The sequence below is a fragment of the Aphelocoma coerulescens genome, chromosome 1A, assembly GCF_041296385.1.
Source record: "Aphelocoma coerulescens isolate FSJ_1873_10779 chromosome 1A, UR_Acoe_1.0, whole genome shotgun sequence".
Lineage (NCBI taxonomy): Eukaryota > Metazoa > Chordata > Aves > Passeriformes > Corvidae > Aphelocoma > Aphelocoma coerulescens.
Genome location: NC_091014.1, coordinates 50,511,121 through 50,528,827, shown reverse-complemented (window position 1 = coordinate 50,528,827; position 17,707 = coordinate 50,511,121). Strand labels below are relative to the sequence as shown.

Genomic DNA, 17,707 nt, shown 5'->3' with positions numbered 1-17,707 from the left:
TTGTCTATATAGGTAAAGGTATTTTAGGTGTGGGAATGGTAAACCTCAACTGTCATTGAAAGTAGTCTGTATAATAGTCTGCAAGAGGCATCAGACAAAGTTGGGCATTTGTGAATTGCATTCATTTCTCATTGGCAGTGTTTTAGGGGGCCAATAATTTCTAAATTAAATCAAAGTAAGTTAAAACACTAAAAATTTAAATTCTGTTTACAAAGTGCTAGAAGTTTTATGTGCATTGCTTTCTTCATACTGTGTTTTAAGGGACACGTATCACTTAAGTGAAAGGAATAATGCACGTCATTTGTTGTGATGCTAATTTAGATGTTCATTCCTTACGGCAGCGCCAGTGCTTAGGACTTCTGAGTCGCTTTGGAGGATCAGACAGACTTCGCCAGTTCAAGCTGCAAGATGATAACGCAGCGGGAGACAGAGTGAACAAGAGGGATGAAATCGAGTTGGCCATGCAACAGGTAAGGACACAAGCTGCTAGAGCCTTCAGTCTCAACGTTTTACCTGCTGTGCAGATTTGTTTAATTACCATAATTTCATATGATAGTGGTAATGCTCTACACTGATTTTAGTGAGGTATAGGATTCCACATTTTATTTAAAGTAACCCTTGAAAATGTGTTTACTTACATTTGCATTAGAAACCTTTATTGTTTGGGTACAAACTCTGTGAATTTTGAAGGCTTAAATTGATCAGAAATTTTCAAAATGAAAGCTGGATATAGAGGGCAATGGCTAACACTAAGTTAGAGCCAAAGGGGACTTAAAATTATCCAGAAATTTTAGCTAGCAAGTTAGGGAAGGAGGCAAAGTTGCAAGTCTTAGACTTGAAGTAGAAGAGAGTCTGTTACTGATGAGAAAATAGAATTGTCACATTCTGGTGAGAAGAGAGGAGCAAAGCATGTTGTTCACTGATATTTTTCCATGTAAAATTTAATGTTCAAAATTTGACATGCTGGGTTTTTTTTTCCTTTGTTGGCAGATCTGTGCAAACGTGATGGAATACTGCGAGTCACTGATGTTGCAAAGCGCCCCCAGTTTTCAGCACACTGTTTGTCTGTTTACTCCCAGCCTGTCTGAGTCAACCAACCGAGATGGGCCTCGGCAGGGTGAGATTTTTGACTTGCTGTTTTATGAGACTGAACGCTGTGACATTTGGGCTACTACAAAATAATGAACCAGAGACTGTAGTTTCACATACTCTTGAAGTCACTTTATGCCAACACTGTAGCTGCTCGCTCTCTTATTCTGGAATCCATGCTTGTTCAGCCTTGCACTAAGCCAAATAGGAAACTAATCCTAGTTAAAACAATTAATTAAATTATTAGTTAAAATTAGTTAAAAATTATTTTTTTATTCACTTCATTCACAGCCTCAGAAATATATATGTCAGAAAAGATATGTGTGTATGTAAATAAATAGCACAAGACAGGGGAAGGTCAAGATTTCTTGTTTTTTCAGCTCCTGTGCTGGATTACATTATTTTAAACTAGGACCTCATTCATGACATGTAAGATGTGTTTTGATGCTGACTGGAACTCTATTATAACACATGGCAAGAGTTTACACTGTGTCATTATACAGTTGAATGGCTAAAATATGTAGATAGTAAGTCTTCTAAATGAGTTATATTTTACATGTTACACTCAGTACTGCACTAGGCTGACTGCCTTTTAGTACTGCACCTACAGAACTTTTTGCCTGGACTTCCATTTATGTTACTTGTGAACTAAGTGCAAAATATTCTTGCCAGTGCTTTCATGTCTTTCACTAGGTTATTGGCAGAGAGCATACCTTATTGATTTCTTGGGGTTTTTTAGTTTTGTTTTTTTATCTTCAACATCTTGTCTAGATACACAAGCACCAGTGGTCCCGTATTGGCACTTGCCTGGCCTGGGCATTATTGTCTACCTGCTGAAACAGAGCACTAGTGATTTCTTCAGTTACTACGACAGCCATCGTCAGAGCGTTAACAAACTGCAAAATGTGGAGCAACTGCCGCCAGATGAAATAAAAGAGGTAATTGTTCTTCTGACTCCATAGTCTCTGTATTGTAGTAACTTGGACATAGCTGTAACAAAGGCTCCAAAGCTTCTTAGATAAGCAAGTAGTTCCATTCTTGTGCATATTCTTTTCTACTGTTGGTGAAGGGGGTCCATAGAATGAGTGATCTAAAACTTAAGGGGAAGATATTTGGCTTAACTTTGTAAAAGTTGTGATTTTCATTGTAGTTGCTTGGGGATATGTTTCATTTTTCCATTTTTTGGTCAGCAAGATTATGCAAATTCAAAATAGAGAGCAAGGTTTTTAAAGAAATAGTAGCTTACAAGAAAGCTCTAGATACTAATAAGTAATCTTATTTATTTTTCCTGATGTTTTGTGATTTGCTACAGTCTTTCTGTTTTTTCTCTTCCTATTACAGTTGTGTCAGTCAGTTATGCCAGCTGGGGTTGACAAGATTTCCACTTCCCAAAAATATGTCTTGGCAAGGCGGCGCCTGGTGAAGCTAATAAATAACCGAGCCAAGCTGCTCTCCCTCTGTTCCTGTATCCTTCTAAAATTGAAATGACCCTCAAGGTGATGCTCCAGAAAAGCAGAGAGATAGAAGCAGGGTTTTTTTACCTGGATTTCTGACCACTTTGAGCAAATTTTTTTTACAAAAACTAAATTTGAAATACTGACAATTAACTTAGGAGGGTATTGCTCCGCTATTACTAGAATACGAGTGTTTTCAAGTTGGTAATTCCCATTTTGAGACCCTGCTAGGACTTTCTGCAGCATGATAATAAAGGAATTGTTACAGCCCAGCTCTTCAGTTTAGTATCCAGACCTCCTAAACATTCACACATGTCCAAGTGTGGTGGAAGAAATACTCAGAAAAATAATTTTGATGTGCCTATCATAATAGGAGTTTCTAGCCTTATAGTCAACCTGGCATAAACCTGAATCTCATAAACATCAGTAATTCTATGGAAATAACCAGTCATGGACAAAAGAATTGTCTTCAACAGATCAGAATTTTCCTCTGCAACCTCCCTTGGGAAAGATGTGCTCTTGCACACTGGGCCATTATCAGCAAAGATGTTACTGCCATCCCTAGCTTTATAATCTCAGCTTTAATTCACTGGCTGCAGCTGAGGTACCTTTACAAACCACATGAGTGATCCATCACTGGGCTGTGACAGTGGAGGAGGTGACAGGTGGTTGAGCTGACATCTTCAGCTGCTTCCAAGTGTGTAAATATGCTCATAGAGTAAATGTACAACCCAAAGACAATCAAATTGGAGTCCTTCACTGAGATGTGTCTGCAGATATTATAGAAATATGTCTCTTCATTCTTTGGCGCCATCTGGAACACTACCTACTGCACTGCACACCCACTGACTCCCAAGACCCACTGCTGTCCTCTAGGATGTCATTTAAGAAAGGAAGGCTGCAAGGTAAAATTTCTCAAACATCAGAGTGCCTTTGAATAACTTCTCATGGTTAGCTTTAAAACTGATCTGCTACTCGTAATGTCTTGCCTTTTATATTTAATAAAAGAGATTTTATTTGGATTTGGCACACCTTTGGATATTCCACTGTAGAATTGGCAATACTGATAATGTTTACTCACAGACTTTTGGGATTTGTGTACTACCAATAACCTCTAAAGGAAAGTAAAAGTAACTATTTTTTTTTAATTTCTGTTCTTCAAACTGCAAAACAAAGTGAAGTTCAGCTAATATAATCAGATCAGTGATCCAAAATAGTTTATAGGAAAATATTTCAATATAATAATCTAAGATGAAATTAAGAAATAAAGTTAATACTGGTGCTTTTAGAAGTATGTTTAGAATTATAGCCATCATTGAGTCACCAGAAGATTTTAAGTTCGTTGAATGTTTTTTTAAAAAAAGAAAAATGGAAGGAAATCAGGGAGAGGGGATTTGGGGAAGAGTCTTTTGCTTAAAGTGCCATGTTGTGTGATCAAAATTATTTGACTCACTCTTTATGTATTTTCTCTAAATCATTTAAGTCAAAAAATTAGTGTAATTTCTAATGCATAAGCTTACTTTTGGACCAAATTGGAACACTGTTTTAAATTTGTTATATGACTTGATACCGAGATAGTGTGGAGTAGCCAACATAATTTTAACATCTTGTTTTCTATTGCCAGATTCCTTTGGCTCAGAGCCAAGCTTGGATTTCAGTAGTGGACTGAATCGAGTGAGCCAGCATGATATAGACCAGGTGAGATGTGACAGTCGGCTGCAGGGTACAGAATGCTCCTGGTTACCATGCAGCTATTGGGAGCAGTCTGACTGCTGTTGTCCCACTTCTGAACAACCTGCAGGAACACCAACAGCACATAACTTCATTTAGGATTAGTGAGGCATTACAAAATTGTTCTGGAAGATATTGTGAAATAGGTGGCACTTGTGCTGCTGTGCATGTATCTTCAAATCTTAATACAGAGTTTTAAGTAAAAAATGAACTATACTTACAAAATAGAGTAATCATTCTTTTTCTCTTACCAACCAGTCAAATGGTGGTTTTTTAATAATAGCTTTCTGAAAACACCAGTTGTCCTTGAAAGACCTGCAACATGAGGGCAAATTTCCCAATTTTCTGTGGTCCTCCAACTGCTCACTACAGGTCAGCTTTAGCTAGGCTATAGAGAAATGAGATCAAAAGGGTAACAGGAATTGAGGAGACTATAAAATGTGAATGCTAGAACAGAAGTAATTTCCACTTACACAGCAGTTTAATAGTTTGTGTAAATTTGATGCACAGGTGGCAGGAAAAAAAGATATTTATTAATAAATCCCACTGACATGTCTATGACTGTGCAGGAAAAAAAAAACCCTGATTGTCAAAACTGCAGTCTCAAGTACCTTTATAAGATCTAGAATTGTAAGAAAAATTGCTGTGTGTTTTGTGATGAGGTATCTGTCATTTATTTAATTTGTTCAAAAGCAAACTGTACAATATCATCTTGGTAAAATACTTAGAATGTAGCTAATTCAGTCACCTCTTACATATGCATAAATGAAAAAACGTTGTTGGTGCACACGGACTCTCTAAAGAGTCCTTAAAGGACTAGGAAAATTTTAATTGGAAGATGTGATTGTATGACTATAAGTGGAGAAGCTGAATTATAACCAATAATTCTTAAAACAGAATAAGCAGTACTTACTAGAGAAGTTAGAAAACCCCATTCTTTGGAAAGCAGGTCAGAGAATAAATCATAGTGAAGGGGATGACAGGCAGTGGACGATAAGCAGGCACTTCAGGAAGAGAAGATTTTTGTATTGATGACTGCATCAAATCTCTGTTTCTCAGCTCCAGCTGGAAGCCACGAACAGCTTTGGTGAATCTCTGCAGAAGAAGCTTCTGGACATCGAAGGTTTATATTCCAAGGTTCGCTCCCGATACACCTTTATCCAAGCTCTCGTTAGACGTATCCGTGGTCTCCTAAGGATATCAAGGACCTAAAAGACTCTTGATACATGCTGCTTGCCCAGTGAAGCAGTGTACTAGGGCAGGCCTTCTGGATCCGTCGCATTTTATAGATCAAGCATTTTCTAAATACTGTCAAAATTATTTTGTTACTTTTTTTTATCCCTGTGGATGAGTTTTGTGTATTCTTTCCTACTGCTCCCAACTTGACATAAAAAATAAAGGATTGTTTTTGACTGAGTTATGAATAATGTAAAGTTTCAAGCAAGAAAGAATTCTAATGGAGGATATCAAAGAAACAGGAAGTTCTGCAGCTGTGATGATACTACATTTGTTGATGCTTTCAGAGAAAACTAAAACATCTTTGTCTGTGTTGTTCCTGTTTCACACACAGATTTAATGAAACCATAGGGTTCATGTTTCATTACTTGCAGATGGATTACTGTGGTGTGGATTTTATATTCATTTTGCACCGTGAACTGCTAATTTCTGCTCCCCCTTGTCCTGCTGTTTTTTCAGCTGAAAGAAGTACAAGCTGCTTCTCTTTGAAATAGTTTAAAATGAGAAAAGTGATAAAAGTCATGGAAGGTGAGGGCTAGAGGTTTGGGTTCTTATGGGTGGGGAAGTAAAGGTTTCTGTGCTTTTCTTGCTGCAACACAAGTATAAAGACAGAATAAAGCGCATGGGGAGGAAGCCAGCAATCGTGAATGGTAGGTTGGTTCTGTAGTTAGATTGTTCTCCTATGAAACATTCATCTCTCCTTGTATCTTCTGGAAAAAAGCTATTAAAAAAAGCATAATCATTGATTATTGACAAGTGCTCTGTTGCACCTCTCCCTTAACTCAGTCAGACTTACGGCCTCGTTCACATGTGCCTTGTACACTGTGTTTCCTCTGAGTTTTCGTTACATAATCATTAACATTTTTTATGATTTTATATTTACTAATCTGCACAGCCTAATCACATGGATGACATCATTTTTACGGAGGGGTGATGCCAGCGCTGCTGTCAGGCGTGGCTTGTTAGCTGTTCCATAGGAGCAGCTTGGTATTAATGTTTTACCCAGCTGCACTTTGGCTGTTGAGTTTCACCAGGGTTTTCCTTGTGTCTCCACCACTCTCGGAGATACCCAAGCCCTAATCCAATACCCTGATGTGGGCGTTGTGCTGGCTCCGAGGCCTCCAGGCCCCTCTGTAACGCAGGCCGCGGTTCGCAGCGGGCCGCGCTGTGGCAGGAGGCTCTCGGTGCTGCCGGGCTGCGGTGGCAGCGGGGAGGCCCCGGGCCGGTGACGCCGCCGGGCCCCGCCCCTCCCCGCGCGCTCCCGCCGCCGCAGATTCGTCAGGCGCTGGCCCCGGCGCTGCGGATTTTGTTCCCTAAACCTTTCTCCCCGTTCCCCTTCCCGCCCGGGCGTGTCCAGGGACGGCGCGGGGAGGGTCCCGCTCTCAGACCGTTCCCTGCTGGCCGGGGGCGCTGCCGGGCTCCGTGTGCCGAAACGGCGGCGGGGCGGGCGCGGAGCGCGTTGTTTACTCTCCGCGGCGTTCGACGTGGAGCCGGGCGGAGCGGCAGGGCCAGCGCGGCGAGGGCAACGGAGCGGGGCGGGCCGCAGCGCCGGCGGAGCGGCTCGACATGGGTGAGGAGCGGGCGGGACGCGGCCGCCCGGGGGGTCCCGTCCCTCACTCCCTTTCCCGGCGGCCGTAGAGGCGGGGGTGGCGGGGAGGGCGGACGGGTCGGTGCTGAGCCCTCCCGCGGGGAGGGACGGTCTCCTGCCCGCCGGCGGCGGGAGGCCGAGGCTGAGGGCCGCCCATGCGCTCGGGCCAGGCCCTGCCCGCGGGCCGGTTCTGGGCAGCCGCCGCTGGAGCGCCCGGAGGCCGCGGTGGAGCTGCCTTGCGATGGCGAATCGTCCGTGCAGCGGCGGGAGGGTGTGTTCGGTCATATCCTCATGCTTCTGTACTCCTGACACCTGGCAAAATTAAACTCTGAATCAAGTCTCTGATGGGCTGCTAATAAGGAGTGAATGAGGAGAGAAGGTCTTGCGGACTAGTAAATTTAAGAGAGGCCCTGAATCTGAGGGTTAAGTGATTGACGTGAACCTGTTTTATTGTAGATGGTGTTTGAGCAGTGGTTTAGTGTGGGAAAAGCATACACAATAGCATATAAAAAGAGGGGGTGAGAGGTGTCTGGCTGCAAGCAAAGTTACGGACTGAATTTTCGAATCCTAGGCCTCCATGCAGCCAGTGGTAGCTTTCTACTTGTGATGTTTCTGTTGAAATACCTTTTCCCAGCTGAGTTCTCTTAAGGTTATTTGCCTGTCTGGCAATAGGAGGTGCCATGAGCAGCACTATGCAGACTGGCAACTGATGGTCCCTTATACCTTCTCCTTGTTTTCCAGGTCTGTAGTGTGTATGGTTTCTCTGGTGGGATGGGCTTAGAAGAAATAAAGCAACCTGTTATCAGTCTGAATTCCTTCTGAAGTATAAGCATGCTTGCTCCTATAAGCTCGTTGCTCCCTCCTTTCCATGGAAAGGCATCACAGATGCCTAGACAGGCAGGCACAGGAAATAATTTTTATCAAAACATTTTTCAGTAAGATTTTGGTTGCACATCTTCTTTAATTTGTCTCTGATATATTTATCAGTGTCATCAGTGATTCTGGCTTGTTGGATGTTTCATTATCTTTTGCAGGCTTTAGGTGTATTTACAAAATTATGGTGTAACATATTTGTTATAAAAATCATTGGAAAAAATGTAATTGTTACTGGCTTAGAACACTAGTATTGTTTCTAGGATTAAAAATCTAGTAGGCATAAATCAGATACTAGCCTGGCCACAAGTACTCTAGCATGCATTTAAGAGAATAAATGAGATGCTGGGGCAAGCCAGTTTTGAAAAAAAGGAGAAGGACATTTAAAATCAGCTCCTAGACTTCTCTGTAGCATTAATGTACTTGATTTAGTGCAGCTTTGCTGTTTGTAATGAACTGATTTAACATGTACTTACTGATTTATACCTAATTTTAAGAAAAAAGAAGTGGATGGTTCTATGGAAGACCATAAACATCTTCTGATGCTGAATTTTTCCAGGCTTCGTTTAGTCCTTGTATAGTCTCTGGCCCTGAAAAGATAAGAGTCTGATGCAAGCAAAAAAGAAGATGACTCAGATTTTGGCAAATGAGAGAAAAGGAAAAAATAGAAGTGTAACTGCAGTGAGAAAGCTTAATGCTGCTGCAACATAATTTGCTGGAGTGAGCTACCATAGAACCATAAAATGGCAACATAAACCAGGAGGACATAATGTAGTTGAGCACACAGCCATCTGGGCAACTACCTGAACTTGTCTTTTTTCAGTGAAGAAAAGAAGCACCTTGTAGTCAGTAAGAAATGACTGCCTTTGCATGTCCTCCACAGAGCTGGCTGACGTTGAAATGTCTTTCTCTTCTGCATTTTGTAGGGGGCTTTTTCTCCACCATCTTTTCCAGTTTGTTTGGAACTCGAGAGATGAGGATTCTCATCCTGGGGCTGGATGGAGCAGGAAAAACAACCATTCTCTACAGGTTACAAGTTGGAGAAGTTGTGACCACCATTCCGAGTAAGTGATCTGCCCACAGGGAGTATATTTGCCTGTAGCCTGTGATTTACCTGTAGCTCTAACACATAAACTTTGCCAGCTGAACTTACTGTACTCTTCCTTCATAAACAAAAGGATCTTGTGTTGTGGGAGCCTCGCACTGCTGTATCCAAGAATTTTTTTCTTGGATAAAAGTATTACAAAAGAATATTTTATGCTGCCCTGCAAAATGCAAAAAGCATTTGACCTCAAGATTGTTAGCATGATTTGGCAGGCCGTAATTCCTTCGTTTCCAAATATAGCTATTATGTGAATTCCAGAGGTCACTGTTGCTGTACATAGGATGGTGTCAGTAAATCATACCTTTTTTTTTGACAAGGGTTATATAAATACTTTTAACATGGAGAAGAAGAAATCAGATGATTTAACCTTACATTCTGTAGAAAATTTAACAAGACTCAATGTGAGGTTTCATGGAAGAAGATGATGCTTATTTAAAAAAATGTAGCTGATTTCACCACTTGTCTTGGCATTCATGCAGCCACACACACTGGGCCAAGTGTTCTGGCCATGATTGCTCTGTGTAGCATGAAGGACAAGGGATGCTTGACTTTTCTGTCCCTGTCATGTCTGTTGTGTTCCTCCTGAATCTGACTTTGCTCAGGCCTCTGTTACCTTTTAGAAGCCAGCAGAGTATTTGCTGGGCTATACTCTTTTTGCCCAAGGGTTTTGCTTATTTCACCCTCTATGAATTTTAAGCAGCCTATGCCCACTGTTCACTTCCCTGTGCTGTGTTTCCTTGGGCTGGCAGGAAAAGGAATGACATATGTGATACTGCAGCCTAGTTGCCATCTTCCAGACATCAGTATCGAGTCCTCTGCTGAGAAGTTGGTTCTGCTGTGGTTCTTAACGAGCGTGCAGACCTTGTGTGGACAGGAAGCACACATTCCTTAGTGCTCTCTTGCTGTCAGTTGTGTACATTGTTATCACAGGAGGCCAGTTCTTCAGCCCTTGCTCTGTTTGTTTTGGTGCTTTCAGGCTCACTGCTGTGGATTTTTACCAACCTTAGCATTTGTTACAAATCTCTAAAATATGTTTACGATGTGCTTTTATTGTTCAAAGAAGAAAAATTTCTGCATTATTTTGAATCATGTTTGTTGGGGTAACTTTGCAAAGGGCATGAACTTCATTGTGCAGCTACTGAGAATTTTCAGGTTTGAAAATCTTAAACTAAGTGTTGTGGTATTCTTCAGAAAAACAGGAAAATCACCAACAGTGAAATTGTTTGACTTTGTTTCAGCCATTGGCTTCAATGTTGAGACGGTGACTTACAAGAATCTGAAATTTCAAGTCTGGGACTTAGGAGGACAGACAAGCATAAGGTAATAGATTTCTTAAAGTCAATTAACTTTCTCTAAAGAGCACCAGGTTCTTGGAATACTCTTAGCAGGGACTTGTGCAAATTGGTTTTAAAAACAGCCCATTCTCAGGAAAGCATTTTCATCTGATGGAATTCAGTTTGTAAAACTTGTGATGCACTACAGATTGGAAAAAACCAAGTGAGCGTTTTCATTTGTATTCAGTTTTGCTTTGAAAAACAAATTCATCAGTGTAGTAGGCAATTGAGTAGCATTCTGAGAAAAGAGTGGAGGGGGTGATGAAAACCCGAAAAGATACTTCCTCGCTTTGCACTCTTAAGAATATTGAAGTTGGATTTAGGTATAGACAGTAATTTTTAGCAAGCTTCACAAGTTTTGTAATGAGTTATTATCAGTACAATCCCTGTACATTCAGTACATTACCCTGTACAATCCTTTAGTGATTCCTTCTTCAGTGCTCAATAGCAAGGTGCAGCGTAGTTAGTTAGGAAGGAAGGTGCAGTCAGTGAGATAAAGGTTCCTTCTCTTTTTAGTTTCAGTACAGTAATTCTGCAGAAGGTGGTTTGTTTTTATCCTTGTTAATTACTTGCCTGTATTAATTAGTCATTTAAGATTTCTCTGGTTATCCTTCCTTGGTGACTGTAATGAAGATGCTTGTATCTTTGAACTTTCTATGCTTTCCTGTCCCTCAGTTGTGGACCTAATGTCCTGCAGTCTGATTCCCAAATAAATCTGTCCCCAGTATTTCTGTTCTTTTCCTGTTTTTAAGCTGCTTTTTATTTGCTTTGTGTTGGGTTGGACTTTTTTTTTTTCCCCTGCCTTGGAGAGTATTTGTATTGTCTGTTCATTTTTGAAGTCTCCTGAAGAAGTCTTCTACTTGCCTCCTGGGGTCTTTCACCCTAGAGACAGTTTCTACTTCCTCTGGGTGATCTGTTTTTAATTATCTGGCTAAAAAGAATTGCTTACATGCAAATGACATGACTGGAACTTCTCTCTCCTCTGCAGGCCCTACTGGCGGTGTTACTATTCGAACACAGATGCTGTCATTTATGTAGTGGACAGCTGCGATCGAGACAGAATTGGCACTTCCAAATCAGAGCTTGTTGCTATGTTAGAGGTAAGAAAACAAGGATGACAGTTGTTATCAGTAAAAAAATTGAGAAATTAAAACTTTTTCTTTGGAGTGAATGTGAAATTTGATTCAGTGAATCAAGTGAAGCTCAACTTCACTTGTGAAACTTCAGCCCTCAGCATAGCCTGTGCACCACTTTGGACTGAAAAAGCACTGAATACTCTGCAGGTATTTCATGGGTTTGTGCAGCTTTATCTGGGCAGTTAATTTCATGGCACCTTGTGGTCATATGAAAATTTACTTGCCTGCCAGGACAGCTGCTCAGTACTGCAGTGGTGGCAAAATCAGGCCCTGAAGGATTGACAGTAATTAGTATCCTACTATGTTTTGAAGCTGAAGAACATATGTAGAACAGGGTAATATAAGTAAGATGAGTTGAGCAACACTTCCTTTCTCTCTCTTCCCCTGCCCCTCAAAATACCTGCAAGCTCATTTAATGTGCCTTGTTAAATCCAACTACCAGCTTGTTTCATAATTTGCACTGGCCATGTTTTGAAACTGCCCCTATGAAGTATCATACTGGAATTGAAAATAAACACCATTCTTTCACTGAAGAATTTTCTACAGAACAGAAATCAGCAAACAAAATCATTGAGAGCTGCTGAAGTTCCTTTTTATTATACAGATTTTCTCTCCTTAAATAAATTCTGTAGAAGTCTCTGCAACAACTTCCACGATTTCCCTTTCTTTTAGGAAGAAGAGCTGAAGAAAGCCATTTTGGTGGTGTTTGCAAATAAACAGGACATGGAACAGGCCATGACTCCCACAGAAATGGCAAATGCCCTTGGCTTACCAGCTTTGAAGGACCGAAAATGGCAGATATTCAAAACCTCTGCAACTAAAGGCACGGGGCTTGATGAAGCAATGGAATGGTGAGTACCAGTCTAGTTATGCTTCATTCATAGGCTTAATTTTACAGATTTGGTAGGGGTTTTTATAAGACTGGATTTGTGGATGGTCTGAGATAAAAGAGTCCACATTAGAAAAATGACTGGTTTTCTCCTGGAAGTATTTCAGCAGAATTCAAATAACTTTCCAGTAAACTGATTTAACCTTGTTCCTAGGTTGGTGGAGGCCTTGAAGAGCAGACAGTGATACAAAACTGACCAGTGCAAGGAAGTCTCAGCTATAGCCAGCATCATCCTTTCTGCAGTTAAGTATTTTCAGGCCACAGATACTTGTAAATAGGACAGATTTGAATTTGACTTCTGTAATGTGGATGCCTCTCTTGAACTGTAAAACTGAAATAAGTGAATGTCTGTGTACATTATCATACTCCATTTCTTTCTTTTTGTTTAAAGAATGTACTTATGTTAATTTGTATGAAAGTCTTACTTGCTGGGAAAATAGGTTTTCTTTGTCATCCCTCCTTCCTTTGGTGGTTTTGGTGGCCAGCATATTGGTGTGGATAGAACACTAATAAAATCTGGAACTGTCAGCTATACCCAGGGGCGTGTTGCTTGCTAGAGGCTGCTTGCTTGCCACTTGCTTTACAGAAACAAGTCCAAGTGCTGCCAGTTCAGCAGCCACGTAGCTGAACACCTGCAGAGGTTTCCTTATGCTGGTATTGTTCTACTTTGTAACCCTTCAGTGCAGACACTCTGTTACAGTGAAGTACAGCAACAGAGCACAAGTAGTGCACCTCTGGCTGCCAACATGGCATTCAGTGGGTGTCTGAAAGGAAAATAAGAGTCTTCAGTAGACCCCTACTGCCCTGATGTTCCAGGGCCATAACTTCAATTTAACTTCCACCTTCATGAGCTGTTATTCCTGTACTCTCATCTTAGCCAGAAGTGACACGTAAGTAGCTCAGTATAGCTGCAGAAACTGAAGGCCAAATCAAAGTCAGGAGGCAGACTTTTCTCTCTGGGACCAGTGTGTTCACGGGCAGGAATGCAGTCATCACAGAACTCATTTCTTACAAATGAAGTAAAATTTAATATAAAATATCATAGCTGTTGCCCATTCAACTATACATGCTCTGGTAAATATACAGGTTTGGAAAAAAATTGAACAGCATTTATTTAAGATCCTCGATGAAAAAGAGGACATAAAAAATACTAATAAATACAGTTAAAATATGCAAGTACTTTTTAAAACAGTACTTAGTTCTTTAGCTTGATATTACTTTTCATAAATGAATCCTCCAGGAATGAAAAGCACTTTCATTCCACCATTGCCAAATCTTTCAGTGCATGACTTCGATGTCGCTTGGCCTTGTACATAGGGCGCAGGGATTCTATTTTTCTCTTCCTGGTTTCTGCTTTATTCTTGTGTCTCTTCAGCTTCCTCCTTGCAGCAATGTCAGGATTTGCTACAGTCTAGGGGAAAATAGTACATTGTTTATTTACAACCAACAACAGGCCCTGTGAACACCAGGAACTTCCTGGGAAGCTGGTAGCTGCTAAGACAATGCATGGATGTTCTTAGGTTCCTCAAAACTGAGGGTATTCAGGCTGCTCTGCCCTTCAGGTAAGCAGGAAAGCATCGCTGTCAGCCAGAACCTGCCCAAGAGGCTGATCATAGAGTTTCTTTGAAGTTTCATAAATGAACTGATTAAACTCTCCTAATTCAAGATGAAGTTCTTCCTCAAACTCCCTGGGCAGCTCTCAAGCCTTTAGAGAAGCCCTATTTCTTTTACTCAGAAGAGAAAGTGGAATCTTACCTGCAAAGCCCTCTGCTTTTTCCTCATTGCTCTTTTCTGGTTGGCCTGTTTCTGCACAGAAGAAAAGGCCAGCGAAAAGGCCTCCAGTCCCACTAACTTCTTGAGAAGTTCTATGATTTCTTGGGAAAGGTTCTTCAGTGTTGGATCTATTAAAACACAACTGGCTTAATCTTTTCAGCATATGGAATGAAAGCCAAGAGCATAGTATGGATTCCTCTTTCTTTAATAAAGGATGGCTGCACTGATTGACCTTGCCCAAACCAGCGCCTGTGAAATCTGTTGCTTCTTCACCAGCTTTCCCAGAGAACTAAGAGTGGCTTTTCAACCAGCAAACAAAAAATAATGCTTCTGAGAAGCAAAAATTTTTTTGAAGGATAAAAGCATCCCAAAGGTGAAGTACAAGTGACTTTCTATATATAGCCACCTAGGGTTCTAGTGGAATAGGCTTTGTTGGAAATAAAAGATGATTCCAGCCTTGTCAGTCAGCATTTTGGTAAGCAAAACAAGGGCTGGCTTAATCGCGGGAATCACTAATTAGTGGCAATGTATTAACTACAATCACTGTGAAAAAAATTTATATTGGGGGTGAAAAAAGGCTACAAAGAAGTGCTAAGGGAAAACGGAGAGCAAGGCAAATATTTCCCTCAGTCTTTCAAACAGTTCTTCCAAGTTCCTCTCCTCAGCAAGGAGTCCATGAGTCTTGCCACCATGAGCCCACCCTTGAGTACTACACTTTTCCCACTACACCACATGCTCAGGCTTTACCCACTTGCACACAGAAGCGTGCCTAACTTCATTCCAGTCTCTGAACATGCAGATTTCTATTTCAGCTGACATACACTCTCCTCCCTTCCTGGTGTTTTGGTTAGACAGCAAGTAGGTGAAATTACTGATTACAGTATCAACACCTTGAGACAAAGGGAATGGCAGGTGGTGTTTGTACTGAAGCACAGCTATGATGCACATTCCTCTCTGTGAGGGAAATCCCTTACCTTGCTCTGCATAGTTGCTGTTCAGCTCCCTGTACAGAGGGGTGAGAATTGTTGGAAGGTAGGGCTTGATCCTGTCTTGCCCCAGATCCACCGAGATTGCTCCCAGGAACTTAAAGATGCAGCTTCTCTGAAAATAAGTGTGTGGGACATGGAGTAAGGAAGGCTGGAAGGAAACTTCCTAACTGAACTGCTACAAGAGGGCCATGCATAACTGTTCAACACAGCAGGTGTTTGTTGTTTTAGACACCTGAGTCACAGACTCGCTGCTGTTACAAGGTCTTACTGCATCCAAGTAAGCCTTTAGAGAGACACAACCCCTGTTGTGTGAGCTGAGACTGGGCTGGCAGCTGCTGACACTTTGAACAACAGGCTTGTTCTCACTGTCCTCAGCTGAGGCAGCTGAAGACATGAAAGCTGTACCTAACTCTGCACCATGGGGAACCACAGTGCTTTTCCTGATGCTCTTCCACACACATCCCCTCCCCTTCTCCTAGCAAGTTACTCCACACTGCCATTCTCCTGCCTGCATAAGCCTAGTGCTCTTGGGCATTCAAAGGCACTGCTCTGTCCCCTTCAGCTTGGTGCCTTGGGGTTTACCACTCTTCCGCCACCCTGCAGGAGGCTGGAAACATCAGCAAGAACCAGACTGGCACAAGCCTTTCCTGAGAACCCCAAACTGAAAGGCTTGTTTCCTCAGCACCCACTAATCCTTGCTTCAGTGCCAGCTGACAGCACCCTCTGCACCTTGTCCCCTGAAAGCAAAGAGCAGCACTATCCTGTAGAAGTGCCCACCTCATGAAAAGCAGTGGGACTAACCATGTTCTTACCTTTAAAGGGACCTTAGGGGAATATGCTGCTTCTCTCTTTGCCATGACAGAGAGCTTCTTCATTAACCACAGCAGTGTGGCTGGCTGGCCTTTCTCTTGCGTGTCCTCTCTTTCTTCCTCTCCTTGAGCAGAAGTATCTTTCTCATCCTCTGAGACCTCCTGCTCTTCCACTTCACAGCTGAGTTCTCCATCTGCCTCTTTACCTTCTTCTGAGGCTGGGGCTAGCAAGTAAACAACTTTGGCCACAAAAAGTAAATTCTTTATAACCTGAAGTGTGGAAACACAGGAGTCAGTCACTGTGGGTTCCCTCTGTAAGCACCAGGGCATGTAAGAGCCAAGACTTGATTTGAAAGAGGAACTTGCCAACCCAGGAGTCTGCAATGGCAGAGAGCCCAGTCCTGACCTGCATAGTGCTCCCCCTTTCTGTCCCTACCACCCCTCAGTAGGCCACCACACCACAACAGGGACTTTCTGGGTCCCCAAGAGGCCCACAGCTGCTCAGATGCCCTCAGCAGACAGCAGCTGGCCCTGAACTGTGTATTTGCCCTGAGCCACAACCACAGCAGCAGTGCTGTCCTGACTAGGACACAGTGTCCCCCACATGCCAGGGCCTGCTCTGTGCCCTCTTGCAGTCCCAGACAGGCTCCTGCCCTTACCTGCTCACTCAGAGACATGTCCAGGAACTTGGACTGCAGCTGATGGCAGAATGCAAACACGAGTTCCTTCATCTAGGGAAATGAAAAAGGAGAAAGGAATGACTCCATTGAAGGGAGCTGGTAGCAGAGACTCAAAACAGTATTTGGCAGTCACCAAAACCATTCCCCGGGGAGACCAAAGGATCAGCTCAACACAACTTCTGCCTGCATTTTACAATCTAGAAGGGTATTTTTGTGCTGCTGAGAATAAGACTCCAGAGAAGCCCCCTCCCTGCAGCAGAGACACCTCCTCAGATCCTTTAAGCAATGTGGATTAGGCAGCAGACAAGCAACTAAAAGAGAAATGTGCATGCAAAACTATGAACTATTTTTATGTCCCAGTCAGGGAATAGGCATGAGCAGAGAGGAGGAGTAGTACAGACATCATTACCTTTTTGTCCAGTTCAGCAGTCAGGAAGACTATGGATGCAGACAGCTCTGCTGGTGTCTTTTTTCTCTTCCCTGACTTTCTTTCCTTCCATTTGTTGACAAGATCTTCTGGCTTATAAGACGCAAACAACAAGCCAAAGATCTCAGTGGCTGTCAGCCAGACCCAGCTGTGAGGATACCACAGGTGAGACTGGACATGATCTGGGGAAAAGAAAACCTCTTTGAGCACAGGAGATGGCCCATTGAGAGCAAAAATAGAACCAGCTCACTCCCAAGAATTACCACAGCATACGCTGCAATAACAAGGTGAATGAAATGAACTGTGCTCATCTGCTCAGAACATGAAAGACTTTCTAGCAACTGAATCCAGCCAAAGCAGAAAGCAGCAAAAACCTACAGGTAGACATATGTCCCCACAGTGATTAGGCGAGATGTGGTCACTGCTGAAAGGCGATGCCAACTAGGCAGGAAAAGTGGGCACAACACAAAAAGACATTTGCTCCAATCCTGACTGGCAAATCATGTTTCTGCAACACCTATGGTGCCCTCAGGGACTCGGTGCCACAGCTCATCTGCCCATGATGTCTGGGAACTGGCTGCTGTGAGATTCGTG

The 17,707-nt window shown here is 42.3% G+C and overlaps 3 protein-coding genes across 3 annotated transcripts in view; 2 read left to right on the top strand and 1 right to left on the bottom strand.

The window, feature by feature from the left end:
* The window catches only part of NUP205 (nucleoporin 205), a 54,058-nt gene extending 48,098 nt beyond the window's left edge, over positions 1-5,960 (top strand). The window contains exons 37-43 of the mRNA XM_069001007.1: positions 342-470; positions 991-1,117; positions 1,861-2,027; positions 2,431-2,554; positions 3,320-3,448; positions 4,168-4,241; positions 5,334-5,960. Coding sequence (XP_068857108.1) covers positions 342-470; positions 991-1,117; positions 1,861-2,027; positions 2,431-2,554; positions 3,320-3,448; positions 4,168-4,241; positions 5,334-5,486 — 903 coding nt within the window. The 3' untranslated portion in view covers positions 5,487-5,960. The remainder of the gene's footprint in view (positions 1-341; positions 471-990; positions 1,118-1,860; positions 2,028-2,430; positions 2,555-3,319; positions 3,449-4,167; positions 4,242-5,333) is intronic.
* Positions 5,961-6,796: 836 nt separating this feature from the next.
* ARL1 (ARF like GTPase 1) lies at positions 6,797-12,969 on the top strand. Its single transcript, XM_069001021.1, has 6 exons — positions 6,797-7,080; positions 8,898-9,035; positions 10,315-10,396; positions 11,399-11,510; positions 12,219-12,397; positions 12,590-12,969. Exons 1-6 carry the CDS (start codon positions 7,077-7,079, stop codon positions 12,618-12,620), a joined length of 546 nt encoding a protein of 181 aa, XP_068857122.1. The 5' UTR covers positions 6,797-7,076; the 3' UTR covers positions 12,621-12,969.
* Positions 12,970-13,439: 470 nt separating this feature from the next.
* Positions 13,440-17,707, bottom strand: part of UTP20 (UTP20 small subunit processome component) — a 63,871-nt gene continuing 59,603 nt past the window's right edge. The window contains exons 57-62 of the mRNA XM_069000996.1: positions 17,096-17,295; positions 16,666-16,737; positions 16,010-16,276; positions 15,183-15,309; positions 14,191-14,336; positions 13,440-13,846 (exon numbers count right to left, since the gene is read on the bottom strand). Of these exons, the coding sequence (XP_068857097.1) occupies positions 13,691-13,846; positions 14,191-14,336; positions 15,183-15,309; positions 16,010-16,276; positions 16,666-16,737; positions 17,096-17,295 (968 nt within the window). The 3' untranslated portion in view covers positions 13,440-13,690. The remainder of the gene's footprint in view (positions 13,847-14,190; positions 14,337-15,182; positions 15,310-16,009; positions 16,277-16,665; positions 16,738-17,095; positions 17,296-17,707) is intronic.